General features: G+C 50.7%; 2 protein-coding genes across 5 annotated transcripts; one reads left to right on the top strand and one right to left on the bottom strand.

Moving 5' to 3' along the window:
- Position 1: 1 nt before the first annotated feature.
- On the bottom strand, positions 2-10,165 carry cep85 (centrosomal protein 85). 3 transcript variants are annotated; one of them, XR_010876807.1, is made up of 15 exons: positions 10,048-10,165; positions 9,416-9,473; positions 9,179-9,310; positions 5,997-6,841; positions 5,781-5,911; positions 5,060-5,177; positions 4,625-4,810; positions 4,317-4,469; positions 4,068-4,222; positions 3,840-3,957; positions 3,218-3,268; positions 2,952-3,059; positions 1,960-2,197; positions 1,517-1,728; positions 2-1,479 (listed from the first exon to the last, which is right to left on the bottom strand). XR_010876807.1 is itself a non-coding variant. In XM_067238941.1 (14 exons), exons 2-14 carry the CDS (start codon positions 9,456-9,458, stop codon positions 1,568-1,570), a joined length of 2,439 nt encoding a protein of 812 aa, XP_067095042.1. In that variant the 5' UTR covers positions 9,459-9,473; positions 10,048-10,165; the 3' UTR covers positions 2-1,567. The 3 variants fall into 3 exon arrangements, 2 of the variants coding, with proteins under 2 accessions (XP_067095042.1, XP_067095043.1); XM_067238941.1 differs by having other exon boundaries at positions 2-1,728; XM_067238942.1 differs by lacking the exons at positions 9,179-9,310; positions 9,416-9,473; positions 10,048-10,165 and adding an exon at positions 7,648-8,043 and having other exon boundaries at positions 2-1,728.
- Positions 10,166-10,798: 633 nt separating this feature from the next.
- On the top strand, positions 10,799-18,648 carry wdtc1 (WD and tetratricopeptide repeats 1). Of its 2 annotated transcripts, none has more exons than XM_067238743.1 (16): positions 10,799-11,086; positions 11,595-11,740; positions 11,883-11,966; positions 12,144-12,190; positions 12,642-12,753; positions 12,862-13,049; positions 14,265-14,447; positions 14,617-14,711; positions 14,848-14,963; positions 15,115-15,190; positions 15,376-15,469; positions 15,619-15,789; positions 15,940-16,175; positions 17,496-17,658; positions 17,815-18,007; positions 18,115-18,648. In XM_067238743.1, the coding sequence occupies exons 2-16, from the start codon at positions 11,675-11,677 to the stop codon at positions 18,310-18,312; spliced, it is 2,022 nt and encodes a 673-aa protein (XP_067094844.1). In that variant the 5' UTR covers positions 10,799-11,086; positions 11,595-11,674; the 3' UTR covers positions 18,313-18,648. The 2 variants fall into 2 exon arrangements, with proteins under 2 accessions (XP_067094844.1, XP_067094843.1); XM_067238742.1 differs by having other exon boundaries at positions 17,493-17,658.
- Positions 18,649-20,020: the final 1,372 nt, after the last annotated feature.

Below are 20,020 nucleotides of genomic sequence, written 5' to 3'. Positions count from 1 at the left end.
CTCCCGAGCAAAGTTACTTGAAACAATCTTTATTTCTAAAATGTGTAAATACAATCTGAGGACAAAAATATATTCAATATAAACATGTTTTCATTTCTTCAGAAGGTTTGAGATGCAGTAAGGCAAGTTGAGATGACTTTCCATCATGGCTTGAAGACAGTTCTTGTCCATTACATTCTGCACCACCGTTTATGGAAGACAGAAAGATCTCAACAAGACATTATTCCAACAATACATTAAAACTAGAATGTTTTGCTTGTACTCGTAAGCACTAAAACAAAAAAGGTTAAATTAAAGTGATGTAGTGTTTTAATGAGTCTTCACACATCTAGACATTTATTAACAACAAATCACTAACGTCCCTTGAAATGCATTAGGTAACAAACATCAACACACAACCAGTTATTTCACAAAGGGGAAACTACCTTTGGCATGTGCACAGCTTGGATATCCATAGTCCTGGGTATCCCTAGTTCCCAAAACTACTTCAAGGAATGTATTGATTGTTTTGCTGGATGAACAAAGAAAAGGGCTCCTATGAAGAAGTCCACCAGCCACGGACCAGAGTCTCTGCATGGGTCCACATGAAGACCGGCAAGGTGGCAGCCACGGTGTGTCAAAGGCACATCCAAATATTCCAAAAGATCCTTTACACCTGAGGCTTCTGCAAACATTCAATATTTGTAAATACATTGTGTAGACCACCAAGGTGTCCTTGAGAACAACATATCAGTAAGTGGTTTGAGAAGGTTTGATCAGCCTTACTGTGGTTATTTTGTGTCAAGTTGCATGTGCACACTCCAATCTAATGCTACAAATACACCATTTTAAATAATGGCCGGTTAGTAACACTTATTTAAATCATTTCAAAAACAGCTAGATATTTTCAGTTGATTGTCAACCAAATCGTACATCGTTTCCCTGAAGAGGAAAGACAAGACTTAAATAAAACTGTTTTTAAGGGAGATTGTATAACACTCACCCTTCCACCTGACTGAAGTAAGGTGGAAGGCTTTTGTGACAAACATACACTCACAAACATATCCTTATATAAACCAAAAATGAAATAAATTAGGCAACAGAATCCAGAACTGACCAGTGGCAGGACAGGAGTTAGTTTAGGGGTTGAGAAGTTCTGAATATAGACCTAGTACAGATGGTGGTATATATTATGTAGTAATATAGTCTATGGAGCAGTGTCGATGAACCGTCCACCCAACATAGCTCCACCTCCTGACGGCATAGCTCCGCCCCCTGACAGCCTTGTTTGGGTGACTAGCTGGGCTTAGTGTGTTTACAGAGCTGCTGGGGTCAACTGAAGTCCACTTCAATCATGTTCTGATGTACGCTGGGTAATGTAGTTCTCCCCTATGTCCTGGCGTCTTCTGGGTAATGTAGTTCTCCCCCATGTCCTGGGGTCTTCTGGTTAATGCAGTCCTCTCACATATACAGGTGTCTACTGGGTAATGCAGTTGTCACCTATGTCCTGGGGTCTTCTGGGTAATAAAGTTCTCACCCACGTCCTGGGGTCTTCTGGGTAATGCAGTCCTCCCCCATGTCCTGGGCTCTACTGGGTAATGCAGTTGTCTCCCATGTCTTGGGCGTAGCGGTCTGAGATGGTGGTGCGGAGCTCCTCCACGTCCCTGCGGAGCTGCTGGGCTTCAGCCAGCTTCTCCTGCAGGACCTCCGCGCTCAGCCAGTCCTCCACCCGCTCCTCCACCGGCGGCGCTGCGGACACAACACACTTATTATTGTTCGCTTACGCACGCACACACCCCCAAATGCCCATACAAATGTCAGATGATCAAATACCATAGTTCCACATGACCAGTCACACCAACATATTAAGGCTTATTTTGCATGTCACTTTACGCACGCACACACACACACGCTGAATGAATAAAAAGCCAAATGAAAAGTCAGGTACGTTCCCATCACTGCGTGGCCCCTGGTTCTTACAGGTGATGCCCAGCAGCAGGGAGAGGTTGGGGTTCCGGCCCTGGGCCCTCTGGGTCAGGACGTTGCAGACCGAGCGGAGGTCCCCCAGGCAGGAGGCCATCTCTCTGTGGAGCTTCTGGGTGAGGCGGGCCCCGGCCGGCTGCAGGGAGGCCCGGTCCGGACCCCTCCACTCTGGGTCCTCCAGGCGCTCCTGCAGGGTCAGCTTCTGCTCCATCAGGTCCTGGTTCTGCTCTGACAGCTGAACAAACACGTCCAGGAAAAGGGTTTGGACTTTGATGCTGATATCAAGTAAGAGTGTCACTGTGCTCAATGTGGAAACATTAAACAATATTTATAATAATATATTATTGTTTCGTTTTAAAATATGTTTCCCCCCCTCAATTTTTTTGGTGGCCAGTGCATTTTGACTTCTCCTGTCTTGTTTTGGTAGACCAGCTTTTATCGCTACAATTCAACAGCCTGTTACAGCAAATAAAAGCCCAGCTTCGTTTCCTAAAACACCAGTGTAGTACGGCTGCTAAAAGACCTGCTTTAACCACGCAGCGCTAGTCAGGAACGTGTGAGGATGAGCCCTGCGATGTTCACCAGACTACTTGTGACCAGAAGTGAGAAGATGAGGGATGCTGTTGCTGTCGAGTCTGGCTGTGTCGAGTCTGGCTGTGTCGAGTCTGGCTGTGTCGAGTCTGGCTGTGTCGAGTCTGGCTGTGTCGAGTCTGGCTGTGTCGAGTCTGGCTGTGTCGAGTCTGGCTGTGTCGAGTCTGGCTGTGTCGAGTCTGGCTGTGTCGAGTCTGGCTGTGTCGAGTCTGGCTGTGTCGAGTCTGGCTGTGTCGAGTCTGGCTGTGTCGAGTCTGGCTGTGTCGAGTCTGGCTGTGTCGAGTCTGGCTGTGTCGAGTCTGGCTGTGTCGAGTCTGGCTGTGTCGAGTCTGGCTGTGTCGAGTCTGGCTGTGTCGAGTCTGGCTGTGTCGAGTCTGGCTGTGTCGAGTCTGGCTCACCTCTTTCATAGCCGTGTGCATCTGTAGAAGAGTCCGGTCTTTGGCTCGCAACTCCTCACTCAGAGCCTGAGAGCTGCTCTCCTCGTGAGAAACCAGCTCCTCCTGCGTCTACACACACACACACACACCATGTTTGTATGCTCATGTCTTCTCATACAAAAATCTAACTGGGACTGACAGTTGACGCTGGCCAAACATTCCATCAACATATATATGAACACATCTAAACTAACTGAGCTGTGGTCAGGTGGTCTCCTGGTACGTACCCTGATCTGAGCACCCAGCTGCTCCATCATCCTAAGCTGCTTCTCAATGACCTGGGGAGGAAGAGAGACGGCGTCACGCTACAGTAGGATTAGGTTGTGTGTTCATGGAGCTACATGGCCCCAAGGTTGTGTGTTCATGGAGCTACATGGCCCCAGGCCCTCCAGACGCAGGGCCGTCAGGCAGCAGAGGGAGGGGGCAGGGCCGTCAGGCAGCAGAGGGAGGGGGCAGGGCCGTCAGGCAGCAGAGGTAGGGGGCAGGGCCGTCAGGCAGCAGAGGGAGGGGGCAGGGCCGTCAGGCAGCAGAGGGAGGGGGCAGGGCCGTCAGGCAGCAGAGGGAGGGGGCAGGGCCGTCAGGCAGCAGAGGGAGGGGGCAGGGCCGTCAGGCAGCAGAGGGAGGGGGCAGGGCCGTCAGGCAGCAGAGGGAGGGGGCAGGGCCGTCAGGCAGCAGAGGGAGGGGGCAGGGCCGTCAGGCAGCAGAGGGAGGGGGCAGGGCCGTCAGGCAGCAGAGGGAGGGGGCAGGGCCGTCAGGCAGCAGAAGGAGGGGGCAGGGCCGTCAGGCAGCAGAAGGAGGGGGCAGGGCCGTCAGGCAGCAGAGGGAGGGGGCAGGGACAGACAGGGAGACCTTTTTCAGCCGGTGTTGCTCCTCCCTCAGGACTCGGTTCTCCTCTCTCAGCTTCTCCACGTCCAGGGAGGGCAGCCTGGCCCCGTCCTCCAGCCCCTCCTGCACGCGCTCCTGCAGACTGAGGTACACACACACACACACACACAGGCTTGTCACTAGATGCCTCTGTATATAGACTTCTGGGTAACTCCATTGAAAGTATGCATGTTTGAGTGGGAGTGTGTGTACCTGGTGACCGTGGTCAGCAGATCCTTCTCTCTGTGTTTCTGTTCCTCCAACTGGGAGTCCTTCTCCCGCACGCGTGAGCGGGCCTCTTCCAGAGACACCTCCAGGTCCTGCACCCGCCCCTGCAGCTGGGCCGCCTGCTGCTGCACCTCCAGGAGCTGGAAACAAGCGCACCCAATATCCCAGGTGTGAGGGTGGCTGGTGCTGAGCCGGGCGTGAGGGTGGCTGGTGTTGGGTGTGTCTGCCTCTCACCTGCTTGTTCTGGCTCTGGTAGTCCTCCATGGTGGGCAGGTCGGCCAGGTAGCGCTCCAGAGTCTCGATGCGCTGCTGCTTCTCTCGGTTCTGCTGCGCCTCTTTCTGACACTTCTTCTTCAGGTTGTTGATGTGCTTGTCCCGAGTGCGGATCTGGACACACGCGGGACGTCACGCGTTAAGGAGGGCTGGCGCGGACAGGCTTGCGGTGGTGCGGCGGTTTCTGACTCAGCTGTTGTGTCCTGTTGTGTTGCTGTACGGTGTCGTCTGTTGTGGTGTGTGACGGTGTGTGTGTGTGTTCCTCTCACCCTCTCCTCCTGTTTCCCCAGCTCCTCAGCGTGCTGGGTGCCGGCCTCCTTCAGAGCCTCCGTCAGGCGCCGTGTCTCCGTCTCCACGGCGCCCAGCCGGCGCTCCGCCTCCGCCGCCTCCTGCGCGGCACCGTCGCTGCGCTCGGCAAACTGGGCCCTCAGGAAGGTGTTCTCCCTCTGAGCCTCCTGGGGAGGACACACACAACACCACACACGCACACACCACATACCAGGGGTTGGGAGAGAAATTCAGCTTCAGAGTCACATTCCTCCGGATGTGTGATGCTGATTATGAATGTGGATATGAATGAATGAGTTTTAGGATATATTTTTACCTCATTGTATGCGTGTGTGTGTGTGTGCAGGTAAAGGTGTGTGTGTGCGTGTGCGTGTGTCTGTCTGCGTGTAAAGGTGAATGTGTGTGTGTGTGTTCACCTGCAGTCTCAGCAGACACACGTCTCCGTACGGGGCTCCTCTCCCAAGCAGCGCCCCGTGGACCTGCAGCTCACTGTCCCTCAGCCTGTGCTCCAGCTGGGACATCTGCTGCTTCTGTCTGCAGCGCACGCACACACACACACACGGTAAACTGCTGTACACTGAGCCTAAACAACGGCACAGCTAAGGCAGCCCCACCTTGGCATCCCTACTCCTGATAAGAGTCCAATCGAATCTTACTTCCATAGCCCTTTTGACGTGCAGTGTCACAGAGGGTTTACGAGCAGCTAAGAGCAGCTAAGAGCAGCTAAGAGCAGCTAAGAGCAGCTAAGAGCAGCTAAGAGCAGGTAAGAGCAGCTAAGAGCAGCTAAGAGCAGCTAAGAGCAGGTAAGAGCAGCTAAGAGCAGCTAAGAGCAGGTAAGAGCAGGTAAGAGCAGCTAAGAGCAGCTAAGAGCAGCTAAGAGCAGGTAAGAGCAGGTAAGAGCAGCTAAGAGCAGCTAAGAGCAGCTAAGAGCAGCTAAGAGCAGCTAAGAGCAGCTAAGAGCAGCTAAGAGCAGGTAAGAGCAGGTAAGAGCAGGTAAGAGCAGGTAAGAGCAGGTAAGAGCAGGTAAGAGCAGGTAAGAGCAGGTAAGAGCAGCTAAGAGCAGGTAAGAGCAGGTAAGAGCAGGTAAGAGCAGCTAAGAGCAGGTAAGAGCAGGTAAGAGCAGGTAAGAGCAGGTACCTCTCTATGATCATCTCCTTCTCCTTCAGCTGACTCTCGTTGGCCTTGACCAGAGAGTCCCACTTCCCAGCGTCAGGGAACAGGGACGCGGAGTAGAGAGGCTGGTACTGGTTGACTCCTGCATTTAGTAACTGCACCAACAGAGGCACCAAAGTTAGGCCTGGGCGTTGATTTTAGGTGATTATTTTGTGGGGGGGGCTGGGTCTGAACTCTTACCTGCATGTGCTCCATCTGTAGTCGCAGTGTGTCTAGCTTGTTCTGCTGCTGCCAGATGGGCATCTCGCTGCTCCGGTCCTGCAGCAGCGGCTCGTAGGCCTTGGACCCCACCTGCTCCCTCAGCAGAGCCTGCCCCTGCAGGCCCATGGAGCCCAGGTAGGCCGCTGGAGGGTAAGCCCCAGGAGGGTAAGCCCCAGGAGGGTAAGCCCCAGGAGGGTAGGCCCCGGCCGGGTAAGCCCCAGGAGGGTAGGCCCCGGCCTGCAGGCTGCCCCTCTGGCTGCAGGCGTCGAGGCCACCAGGAGCAGCCGGCCTGGCCTCCGGGAGAGGCCTGAACGAGTGCTCCGCGGATCCCCTGTAGGCCTCGGGGGCGCAGGCCGGAGTTTCCCCCACGGAGGTCATCTGGAGCCGCAGCCGGACGTCGGGGTTCATCCCCCCTAGCAGGGCGGACTGGTTGAGCGTGGGTTCCACCGTGGGGGTCTCGAAGCGGTGGTCCAGGCGAGAGTGGTCCCCCAGGGGGAACAGCGAGTGGTCCAGGCCGTTCACCAGGCTCCGGTAGCGGCTCAGGCAGTCGGGCTTGGCACCCGGAGGATCCACGCCGGCCGGAGCGTCCAGGTTGGGGGAGGACGCCGATTTGGAGAGAGAGGACTTGGAGCTGGAACCGCTGGAGGTTCTGGAGCCAGATGAGGGCCGGTGGGCCTCGGCTGAAGCCTGGGACTCATCTTGGGCCCGCGGCGGGGGCTGGGAGGCCGGGGCACCGGCCGTGGACGGCATGACATGGGCGGTGGGGATGGGGATCTGGCTGCGGATGGGCTGGAACGACGGGCTGCTGCAGGAGCTGTGGAAATCTTCAGACAAAAAGCAGAAATGTGATCAAGAGAGAGTAGGGCCATTAGACGTGCACTCTCAGATACGTGAATGAGCTCTCGGCAGGTAATAAAGGACAAAGTCATTCAAAAAAGCTCATCTTTGCCAGAAAATTGGGAACTTTGGTGAACATACTCTGACCAAGCACCCCTATCTAGGGCTCCGATGCGTCCCATTGACTATTTTCAGGTAGTGATGTGAACCATGCAGACGCCCTGTCTGTGGGGGGCCTACTTTGTCAGTTGACACCCAGGCTAGCCTTCTAGCAGGTTAGCTAGCCTACTAGCAGCGACTACTACCAGGGTGGCCACGTGTTGTGAACCTCAACTCACAGCAAAACATGGGTATAGCTAAGTGGTAGAGAATTTGACTTCAGATCAAGAAATTGCAGGTTCAAACTCCCAAAGCATGCCATAACTACTTCAGGTTCATTCCAATGCATTCTCGGTGTACCGTTCAATATCTTTAACCCATTTGGTGAGAAAACAGTCACGTCGGTTTTTCACGACCTATAGCCTGTTTTATTCAGCAACCAAAAAGTAGAAGCAAGCCGACTTCACCGAATGCAAGAACAGACGAGCACTCTCACATTATGGAGAACCACCGCAGCCCTTTCCAAGTTCCATCAAGTCAAGCCAGTCAGAAGAAGAAAAAAAAATAAACAATCCTTCCACTTCACAGCAGCAGAAAAAAAACACTCACAAAACACAAACAGGAGACCACGGAAACACACCAAAGTTGCACGAACAGCAGTCGGGGAACCTTTTTTTCCTCATTTTTCGCTCACCTGGAACTCAGCGACAAACGTGTTAACTGAGGAAGCTGCATGTTAGCGCAGCCGGACAGCTGCAGGGCGGCGTGACAAGCTATCGTCTCTCTGCATTTCCGTAGAGCAGCACCAGGAGAGAGCAGGGCAGAGCTGGCTGTGCCCTCTGGATGTATTGTCTGTGAGGATGACTAGAGCGACCCTGTAGCACCAGGCTCTGGGCAACCACACACAAACAGGCACACGCCGGAAAGGTTAGGGGGTATTTATATCCCCACCTATCACATTACAGGGTGAACTGTGTGAGCTGCTTATTCAGGCTAACAGCCCCCTCCCACTGGCCCTCATGTCACACATGGAACAAGACTAAGAACATTACTTTTCCTTTTTTTATCAACGTGGACGTCAACAAGACGTGCTTAGGAACTTGCTTTGTGCAAAAAATATAGAGAATAATTAGTGAAACAGGAGCAAACTGGCACAGCGTCTAGTACAGAACCTCCAACCTCAAGGTCCCCTCAGGCTAGATCTGATTCTGGGTCTGGTTATGACATGTCTAAACTGCTCTGAGACAGAAGACAACGTTGTTTTCCATCCAGGCATTCCAGTGCACTCGCAACGGTTTAACGCAGAACATATTCTAAACATAGGGTTTCACATGGCGGGTTGACAACAATAAGCGCCACAGGACAAAATGACCAGGTTTGCGCTACGACTAATCTGCAAAACCGCCAAAATACAACCCATCAACTTGAATTATGGATGACCCTTCAACTGTCATACTGACTTGGCTACGTTTAAACCCTACTTTATGGGGTCAGAGCAAAGCTGAACAGCAGTGGTCTGCTTGGAGGAGTCAGGACTCTAGTTGCTAGGCACTGTTATCAGTTACTGCACCAGCACAGGGTTGTACCAGCAACATGGGTTTGTTTGATGCGACAGTTAGGCCAACAGAGTTATACCCCATAAAAACAATGAGTCAAGACCACCACAACCGCACACCAACAGTCGTTGGCATCCCCACTCCTATATGACCTTCAATAGGGGCAAGGAACACATTCAGAACTCAACTGTCAAATTATGTTTTCATTTCAAGCACTGGGACCAGCTAATCTGTCAGCATTACATGTAACGCTCAGTTTGGAGCCGGGGGGCACGGGCTCACAGTTTCCATTTAGCTGTCCAATCCTGGCATTCCCACTCTCCTTCCAGCCCCCCCATTAGGTCCACCAATAGGATGAAACACAGTCTGGGGGCAAGGGGCCTTTTTAGCAGGGAACTGAATCTACCTCTCCGCCAGAGCATCTCACTGCCTATTAATAGTCTGAGATCATTAATACAGAGGATGTTGTTTTCATTTCAAAACATAACAACATCAGCGCAGAGAGAGAGAGAGAGAGAGAGAGAGAGAGAGAGAGAGAGAGAGAGAGAGCTGTCAGGACCAGCCAAAAGATATATTTCCTCAGTCATTCCAATCAAATTTAACTTGACGGACATGGGCCTATTACATAACAAGCTCAAGCATAGTACAGGGTCACGAGCAGGATGTCACCTTCTGTGCTGTCGGATGGGGTGGCGCCAAAGCCAGTGTCTCCACTGTCTGCTGTACCCGGACGACGGCCAAATCGACTCTGGAACTTCTCAGACACAGCTGGCGTTTGCCACTCCATGTCAGAGAACCCAACTGAAACACAGGCAGCCATGTGATATACTGATCAATCAGCAATGAGTCAACAATTGTCAGACATGAGCCCTGTACTGTTTTAGGGGGGGAAATTACTAGGCTTACCTTTAAGTTTGGGCTCCACGAGGTACCTCTGCGAGGTGGTCATTTCATTTAGTTCTACCTGAGAAGGAAATGAGAGACACATAACTTATGTCATAAGACATAGGATTTTGGTGTGGGTACAGTATGGTAGCCTAGATACCTAAAGAAAAATAGTTACTAGTAATGCGAATGGTAATTAAAGTGGTGGATAAGTGAAAAGCCCATTGCATCTGCTCGGGCTACTATATACTTGAGACAAACTAATCTTAGACTACGCTAGAAACACACGTTTTGTTTCAAGTTTTTTGCTAGCATTATGTGATGGATAAGACAATTCGGTTACTTGAGACAACAGTACAAGCATAAACTGGGAAATACGCTAGTTATAGCTAGCGCAACCATATACGCCTCAATAGAGTACAGCAACTTGGCAAGCTACGGAAAATATTACATATTACATAATATAACATATTTTTAGCAGTTAAAGTTAGCTAGCTAGCAATTTTAGTACATAGCTAACGAGGCTAACTCTGACTATGCTAGCTCTTGCTACGTTAGCCATGTTAAAGCAACCTTGCTTTATAAACAAACAATATCACGCGATCACTGGCTAGTTAACTTTAGAGCTATTAAGAAAGAAACATTTAACATACCTTTCTTCAACCTTTTGTTACAAACTTTCCGTAAGAATGACAATATTTAGCTCAACAGTAGAGGCAGGTCCAATACAAAGATCAGTTTGTTGCCAGCTGCAGCTGTCCTAGACTTAAGTCAACCGCCTCTCTGATTGAAAACCTCTAGAATACTGTTCAAGATGTTGACAACTTCTGAGTCCCGCCCAGGCGTTGAAAAGAGAGGCAACTTGCCACCTGGGGGCAACAAAGGAACATTCTTTCTACCTTTTTCTATGTAGAGTGGCGCTGTGGCATGTTTTACTGACAGTTGTTGATTGTGTAGTTGACACATTACAATCTTTTGAATAAAAACGATGAATTCTTTATGACAGTTTTACAGTCTTGGGACATGTGTGTGTACTTTCCTACTGGATGGAATATTATTACTTTCACAACTTACCTTTATCATTGAATAATAATAGCCTACAAATACATAAGGCTACTAAAACATATTTAACAAGACCACATATTAAATGTATTCATATGTAGTAAATGTGTTTTCAAAAACGTGTGTTTACAGATGTGGTCTGTATACTGAAATGTCATTTGTCAATACAGCTGTCAGTCAATAACTCCAGGTTACGACAAAACGTTGATATTTACGTAGTTCAGTACACGTTTTTCTGTCGTACTACAAGTCTATTTCAATATGTGTTACTCAATTCACGTAGCTTGATACGGGTTTAGTGGGAGGGCTTACTCGTGTCTGTCAACTACGTGAAGTGAAGTCAACACTTACTAGATTGCCAGCAAGCTTGTGGATTTTAAAGCTAGCTATAGTGATATGGAGAACTTTTGTCAGTATTTAATTTTTGGTCTTTCTTTGAGAACTGTCAACTAGCCACCTAGCCAGCAAACCAGCAAGCAATCCGCTGAAAACGAGCTAAAGCCTAGCTGATACTTAAATTGCTAGCAATATATTCTCAGTTCGCTGCTAGACTTGCTAGGCTAGTATTAGCTCGCGTACTTTGCTGGGGCAGCGATAACGCTTTGAGGAAGGCCTGACCGATACACACAGGTAGCTCTCACACGTTAGCGACAAACATAACTAGGGAATTCTCACTATAGTTCTGGCTAGGATAGATTGAAATACTAATCTGGCTGCATTAAGGTATTGTTATGAAAATGTCGTTGAAAATGCTGTCTTCCTGTCTGTGTCAATCTCATGATAATGAAGCAGTGATCCTAGTTAGCTATGGTAGCCATTATCAAGCTCACTATAGAGTGAACTCAACATTGGATATCCTATCTATCATATGAGCTGGTGCTAATTTACAATTGAAGAAGTCACATTGATACTGACATGTTGTCCTCTTTGTTAGGATTTCGCGAAGTGTTGCTAGAAAGCCTACTTACAAATCAGGGACTATTGTCTAATCCCCTTACACTTTTGAAACCGTTCCGATGGTACAAGCGAAGACTTGTTGACATTGGACAAATCAACTCATCCAGCCTGTGTATAGATTCAATATTGATACTCAACTAGCCTGTTCTGATGTAACACTCTGTCCTGTCTGCAACCACAGTCTGCTGCCAAAGAAGGACAGTGAGTGCAGATGTCATCTCCCCGCTAACCTCTGGATCGCCCTCCTGAAGTCCTAGCTCTATGATTTGTGGTGAGGCCATGTCTGCTGTGAACATCACCAGAGACATCCTGCACAGGCAGATCCGAGTGAGTAAAACACACATGGAACAACTTAACACAAAGTAGTACACACAACTTTTGAAAGCAGCAAATCACCGATCTGAGTCAGACTTGTATCGGACAGAAGCTTAGTTTCTGGATAGATGAGATGTTTGGCTTCCGTCTGCAGGACAAGAGAGCATTGGGCTTTCAAAGGGTCTATCATGTGACCGACCCATTCATCAAGAGACTTGGACTGGAGGCCGAGCTGCAGGTGACATAACTCTACAAACACAAGTCTTAGTGTGTGTATGGTGTGTGTGTGTGTGTTTGTGTGGTGTGCGTATGGTGTGTGCGTGCGTGCATCCCCTCATGGCCTCGTGTCTGCATGTGTGAGCCTAACATGCTTGTTCCTGTCAAGCTGACAGACTTCATTTCCCGTTTTCACCAGGGTCACACAGGGTGTGTCAACTGCCTGGAATGGAATGAAAAAGGAGAGTGAGTGTGGACCTGGTCACACATGAGCATAAACACATCTAGCACTCCTGGTTGTACATTTAGGATCACCATGTACACTGTGCTTATGTATTAGGTTGTTATTTACATTTACATTTAGTCATTTAGCAGACGCTCTTATCCAGAGCGACTTACAGTAAGTACAGGGACATTCCCCCCGAGGCAAGTAGGGTGAAGTGCCTTGCCCAAGGACACAACGTCAGTTGGGATGACCGGGAATCGAACTGGCAACCTTCGGATTACTAGCCCGATTCCCTCACCACTCAGCCACCTGAATCCCCTGTTGTTATGGGATGGGTATAGCTCTGTGCAAGTATTGACTGCAGACCAGGAGGTCCCAGGTTCAAATCCACCCCCAACCTTACCCCTCCTGTATGTAGCTTTTGGAATAGTACAATATCTTCTGCTGAATAAATACCTTCCGTTGTGATAGTTTGCTGGCGTCAGGCTCCGATGATCAACATGTCATCATCTGGGATCCCTTCAAACACAAGAAGCTCACCACTATGCACACAGGTCACGCTGCAAACATATTCTCAGTGAAGGTAAGACAGAAACCGTTTGAAAAGGAAGTCATTTGTCATTCAAAACATACCAAGCTTATGTCCTTTATTTACTTTCCCTCCTCCCCCCCCCTTCTCCCTCCAACCAAGTTCCTTCCTCACTCTGGGGATCGCATCATAGTGACGGGTGCTGCGGACACCAAGGTTCACGTCCATGACATCACCGCCAAGGAAACCATCCACATGTTCTCAGACCACACCAACCGGGTGAAACGCATCGCCACGGCGCCCATGTGGCCCAACACTTTCTGGAGCGCGGCAGAAGACGGCCTAATCAGGTCAGCGCCCGGCAGTTACACGCTGGCAGTTACACGCTGGCAGACGCAGCGTCTGACGCTAGTTACACGCTGGCAGACGCAGCGTCTGACGCTAGTTACACGCTGGCAGACGCAGCCTCTGACGCTAGTTACACGCTGGCAGACGCAGCCTCTGACGCTAGTTACACGCTGGCAGACGCAGCCTCTGACGCTAGTTACACGCTGGCAGACGCAGCGTCTGACGCTAGTTACACGCTGGCAGACGCAGCGTCTGACGCTAGTTACACGCTGGCAGACGCAGCGTCTGACGCTAGTTACACGCTGGCAGACGCAGCCTCTGACGCTAGTTACACGCTGGCAGACGCAGCGTCTGACGCTAGTTACACGCTGGCAGACGCAGCGTCTGACGCTAGTTACACGCTGGCAGACGCAGCCTCTGACGCTAGTTACACGCTGGCAGACGCAGCGTCTGACGCTAGTTACACGCTGGCAGACGCAGCGTCTGACGCTAGTTACACGCTGGCAGACGCAGCCTCTGACGCTAGTTACACGCTGGCAGACGCAGCCTCTGACGCTAGTTACACGCTGGCAGACGCAGCGTCTGACGCTAGTTACACGCTGGCAGACGCAGCGTCTGACGCTAGTTACACGCTGGCAGACGCTGCGTCTGACGGCAGTTACACGCTGGCAGTTACACGCTGGCAGACGCTGCGTCTGACAGCAGAGACATTTTCTGGGATGAAAGGATTGGGAGGTTGGGATTGTTTCAGGGTGTTAGTTTCACGTAAGAGCTGGATCTGCGTAAGTCTGCCCACATCTGTTTTACTTTGCTCTGTAAGGTCATCCTATATCAATCAAAACCCCTATCTCTGTCAGTTTAGTCTCAGTTTGAGCACTAACATTGTTACCGGACTCCCCAGATGGTTTGTTAGACATATCCATGTGGGGAGTCATCCTTGGAAACTGTTTTGGGAAAAAGGCAGTGCTTTCAATAAGTACTTGGCAGGTGATTGGATGAACCATCTGTCTATCACGGCTAACTTCAACCACGCCTGTAGCTGCCAGTAGTTCTTCATAGGCCGCTGGTTGTTCTGAACCACTGCGGTTCGGGCACAAAGCGGATACATTGGAGCTTGCCAAGACAAATTTCCGCGAGGTCGTGATATCGCGAATCCAGCGGTCTTGCGAGGCTACTGAAACTGTGCTCTGTGGGAACGTGCGGTGTCCCGTGTGCAGGCAGTACGACCTGAGGGAGAGCAGTAAACGCTCCGAGGTGCTCATCGACCTGACGGAGTACTGCGGCCAGCTGGTGGAGGCCAAGTGTCTGGCGGTCAACCCCCGAGACAACAACTACCTGGCAGTGGGCGCCAACGGGCCCTTTGTCCGTCTCTACGACATCCGCATGATCCACAACCACAGGTCAGTTCCTTACCCAGGCCCTTTCCGAACCGTCGGGTCGTCAGATTCACCTTTTTTTTTTTTTCTTCTTCAAAGATTCTATGCTTCCCCTTCAGTGTTGTCTTGTGCGTCTACAAAGCGTAGCACACTCACGGGCGCGCCTGTCCCCCCCTGTTCCTGTCCCTCACAGGAAGTCGATGAGTCAGAGCACTTCGGCAGGGGTGCACACGTTCTGCGACCGACAGAAGCCCATCCCGGACGGAGCCGGGCAGTATTATGTTGCAGGTGTGTGTCGGGGTACAGTGCACCCGATTTGCCTTGCGTGCCACATCCATCCCATGGTGATGAACTCCTCTGTTAAGGGGGTGTGCACTGCCGGTGAGACTAACCTCCCTCCTTCTCCTGGTTGGCCCATCTCTAGGGCACCTGCCAGTCAAGCTTCCCGACTACAACAATCGCCTGAGACTCCTGGTGGCCACGTATGTGACCTTTAGTCCCGACGGCACTGAGCTGCTTGTTAACATGGGCGGGGAACAGGTAACAATTAAAGCCAGAGTGTGCAAATACCGTGCATTTCTTCCAGCGAAGACCTCGTTGTTTACATCTCTGGACTTGCCTGACATGACTTCACCCCCCACCCACCCCTCACAAAGCGAGTGCAGATTCCAACCTGTGTTTTCTTTTGCAGGTGTACCTGTTTGACCTGACGTTCAAGCAGAAGCCATACACCTACATGCTTCCCAAAAAGTGCCAGCCAGCCGCAGGTATGACAAATGAAACTAATGTTCCCCCGCTGCTCTGCAGGTTTGCAACCTAGTGTTAAGTACTAGGGGTGGGGGAAAAAATCTATCTTTTCAGTCTTCTAGCGATTCACATCGATTCGAATCGTGAGGTACCAAAAGATTCCCACCCCTATTAAGTACTAATCCTGGAATCTTTTAATCCCCAGATATCCAGAATGGAAAGACGACCAATGGCGTCTCCAACGGAATTCACTTGCCTGCCAGTCGCCTTCGATTGGCTACGAGCAAGATCTACTCTGGGTGAGCCTTCTCTCATAAGTTTCACTCACAGAATGACGATGAATGAGAGTGCCACGATGACAGCCATCAAACACACTTCCGTATGACTCCTTCTCTGATTCCCTCCTCTTCCACCTCCCTCCCTCCCCTCCTCCTCCTTCCTGCCTCAGCTCCGGTGAGCTCCCTCCCCATGTGGAGAGCATCAAGCAGCGGGCTAACGAGGCGTTCGCCCGGGGCCAGTGGACCCAGGCCATCCAGCTGTACAGCCTGGGGATCTACGAGGCCAGCCGCAATGCCATGCTGTACGGGAACCGCGCTGCCGCCTACATGAAGCGCAAGTGGTAAAGCTCTCTCACCAACGCCGCCGTCCGACCATGACGGCTGCACACACACACACATCCCCTCTGTCCCTCCAGGGGATGTGTCCGCCAAAAAATGTGACTCTTAGACTCTTCTTTTTTTTTTTTTTTCTCCGTCCTTGTTTCTTCCAGGGATGGTGATCATTACGATGCCCTGCGTGACTGTCTGAAGGCTCTGTCTCTAAACCCCGCCCACCTGAAGGCTCACTTCAGGCTGGCGCGCTGCCTCTTTGAGCTCAAGTACATTGCCGAGGCTCTGGAGTGTCTGGATGACTTTAAAGGGAAGTTCCCCGACCAGGCCCACAGCACGGCCTGCGATGCGCTGGATAAGGACATCAAGGCTGCTCTGTTCTCCAAGAACGACTCTGGTGAGAGCGGAAAGGGATTGTGTGTGTGTGGGGGGGGGGCTACGTTCACTCTGAAGCTGAGTTTGGTCCAAATGTGAACAGTCCAAAGCGCATTGAATCTGACATTTGCTAATCCAATTTGGGCCACTTTCATGTGTGGTTTTAAATCGGTTACAGGTCTGATATTTGGCAATGCGACCTCAGTCTGAACAGTCAAATTGAAATTTGTGCACCTTTACGTCACCCTTGATTAGAGCCCGACCGATAAACGATTTTTAAGGCCGATACAAATATTTGGTGATTTAAAAATCAGATATTCCGATATATTGGCCTATATATATATATATATATATATATATACAATAAAAAATATAAATGAAAAATTATCCAGAAACGCGTAACAAAACATAAACAAATTTCCCTTAAACTCTGCCCGACTGGCCGGATGAGCTGGTTGTAGGGTTTGTGGTGTTCTAAACACGAGTGTTGCCAACAGGGACGTTGTAGAGTGCCCTCTGGTGGACAAACTATGCAACGCCAACACTCACAACATGGTTGAAGGGTGTTTTTTTATATTCATTTAACGGCCATTATGAGCCTTGATTTTGTACCGTGTTTGTTTGTATTGCAAAACATTATATTTAAAAAAGCCTAATATCGGACGATAATACTGGCCCGAAGATAAATCGGTCGGGCTCTACCCTTGATCGACAATCGTCACAGTTTTGCGCTGGCGGGAGTCAGTGAATGAGCCACTGCTGCACAAAAAGCCGTGGTTCTTCTCGTCCTGCATATTACCTGCTAACACTTTCGCTGGCTTACACAGAACATGACACTGCTTGAACATTTACCTCCATGTTTAACAGGTGTGAGAGCGTCCTGCATGTGAGGTGTTTTGTGTTTGTTCTGTTGCGCATGCACGCTGTGGGGCAGTTCAGGACCGCGACCAGTTCAATATCAGGAATATGATATTGGCCACATGAACAGACCGCCAAAGATTCAGATCTGATTAATAAATCGTAATAGAGCATTAAGGCTTGAACGTAGTGAATGTAGCCTCTATGTCCTCACAAGCATAGTGACATATGAAAAACCTCACCTTGCTGGGCCCTTTTGCAGGGTGCCGTAACTTCAAATGCTTGTTTCAGGGCGGGTTAGGGTTAGAATTAGAGTTAGAATGACAGGGTAGGGGTTCGGATTAGTGGTTAGAGAACACAATTTTGAATGGTCAAGCCACACTAGGATAGACAAAACGTACGTGGGTGTTTCTTGTTTTTCAAACGTGTATGTGTTCCTCTGACTGTGTTGGTCCTGAACTGCCGCTCCCGTCTTCAACAGAAGACAAGAAGGCCAGCAGCTCCATCCGCTTCCACACGTTCAGCCGCAAGGAGTCCATCCCAGAAGACGAGGTGGTCCTCAGAGAACGCAGTTTCGACTACAAGCACCGCTACTGCGGACACTGCAACACCACCACAGACATCAAGGAGGCCAACTTCTTTGGGAGGTCTGTGGAATGTTCTGGAGCCTTTGTGTCCTCTGACGCATTTAAAAAGCATCACAACGTCAGTCAGTTAGACATACTGTAGGCAGCTTCTCTCGTGTAAAGCCGTGCAGCTGAGTCGAGGCCCTGACAGCTTGGTCTTCTGTCTTCCCCCCCCAGTAAAGGCCAGTACATCGTGAGCGGCTCGGACGACGGCTCCTTCTTCATCTGGGACAAGGAGACCACCAACCTGGTGAGGATCCTGCAGGGGGATGAGTCCATCGTCAACTGCCTCCAGCCACACCCCAGTTACTGTTTCCTGGCAACCAGTGGCATCGACCCAGTGGTGAGGCTGTGGAACCCTCGGCCCGAGGTAAACGACGTCCGGAGCGAATGTCACGTCACATGTCCGCACTATGCACCACCCTCCCCCTATGTCAATGTCTGAATCCTGTGTTTGCCGCCCTGGTCCGGCCCCAGACGGAGAGTGAGAACGGACGGGTGGTGGAGGACATGGAGGGCGCGGCCCAGGCCAACCAGCGGCGGATGAACGCCGACCCCCTGGAGGTGATGCTGCTGAACATGGGCTACCGCATCACAGGCCTCGGCAACCGTGGGCCGGAGGGCTCCGACGACGAGGACAGCTCCGAGGGCCAAGTGCAATGCCGGCCCAGTTAGAGAGACCACAAAAGCAAGACGGCAACCTTCAGACATTGAATACAACCTGGAGGCAGAATGCAAGGCTACCCCCCACCCCCACCCCCCCCCCCCCCTGACCTCACCTCAAACTCCCTGGCAGTCTCGTCTGTGCATGTGCGTGTGTGCGTGTGTGTGTGTGTGTGTGCGCGTCCACGGAGGGGAAAGCACCATAGATGTTCGTTTTCAATGTTTAATTCTCCCCTGTAGACGAAAGCGACATTGGAGCGAATGTCGCGTCACATCTCTGCACTATGCACCACCCTCCCCTATCCCAGGACACAGGATTTGAGGAGAGCTGTTTGGAGAAGGGGGAAATCTGGCGGGTGGGGGGGGGGGTGAAGGGGCGGGGTCTCCAGAACACACACGTCTCCTCGGTGACCCGCTCCGCCGTCTGAGCTAGAAGATCTTCCTGAAGGAGGAGGGAATGCCCTAACCGAGCCCTGTGTTCACCCCCTCATGTCGAACGAGGAGAGCCGCACACAACTCTCTCCTCGTGAAGGCTTTGGACAGAAAGGCTGCGAGGCGAAGGCAGGAGCCTCGTGGGAAATGCGTCCTTTGCCGGGTCCAGAGCCTGGGCCCACACACTCCCACCGTCTCCAGTGGGGGATCAGACTGTGGCTCTCTGGGCCCCTCCCGGGGGGCGCTGTCACTTGGAGGAAAAGGATCACAGCAGAAAGACTGTACCCATCTCTTCCATCCAGAGTTGGATCGTTTCCTTTCCGTTGTCGTTGCTGCGGCGTCGCTGTTGGAACGTCTGTCGTAAAAGTTCTCATAGCTTCGGTGTGGCTCAAACGGAATGTGTGGGAGAGGCTTGTGGCGTCGTATTTTACTTTAAAAACCCTGTCTGATAAAAAATAAGTTGTTCTTCTCGTCACAGGGCAGAGGATCCGTGTCACATTTGCGTTCTATTTATCTTTGATAAGTTCTTCTAGAGTTCCTTACGGCTCCTTTTTAGTGACAGGTACAAATTATCGATATTGTTTACTTGTCGTGACGTTCTGACAGTTCATATCTGAGGGAGGCCTAGGCTTATGTAAAGATACAGGTGACTTAACACACTATTCCAACAACATTTATTAAGTAACGTGTAACCCTGAAGAGACAGGTTATACGTTTGCTAAGTTAAGCTTCGGGACGGTATTTGACTATGTTAAATCTGACCCCTCTCTAGAGAGAGCGAAGATAGTATTAGCAGCTCTGGTCAAAGCACCAGTACGAATGTCACACGCATGTCCTAGAGGTAATGTCAAAGACACTATATAGATTCGATGGCATTTAGGGTCTTGGGAATTCCCTCACGTGCACTTTCCGTTTCTCGTCCCTGAATGGATGGCCGTCACTTTCGGGGAAGCATCACAAAGGCGGTTCTCCTCCAGTCCTTTCAGATCCAGCCCTAGTCTAACGCTGCAGGCCTAGAGTATGTTCCAGGTCTTGCTTACAGTAAACAAGGTTTGTCTAATGCACTGTAGTGGTGGGCAAAGCAGACATCAAGCCTGTCAGTCACATGTCCAACCAAAAACCCTGCACAGTGAAGCCTTTTGGCTCCGAATATGTGTGAGGACTTAATCCTCTACTAGGCTTCCATGTGTAGTTGTTTTGTTGAAGTCATCTGAGGTATTTTTGTTTGATTTGATTTGAGGAACCTTGTGACGATGTTGGCTGCAAATGGGGGGGAATATAAAATAAA

This window comes from Osmerus mordax, chromosome 6, assembly GCF_038355195.1.
Source record: "Osmerus mordax isolate fOsmMor3 chromosome 6, fOsmMor3.pri, whole genome shotgun sequence".
In the NCBI taxonomy this organism is placed as follows: domain Eukaryota; kingdom Metazoa; phylum Chordata; class Actinopteri; order Osmeriformes; family Osmeridae; genus Osmerus; species Osmerus mordax.
The sequence above is the reverse complement of the archived record's forward strand: the minus strand, read 5'-3'. Positions and strand labels throughout refer to the sequence as shown.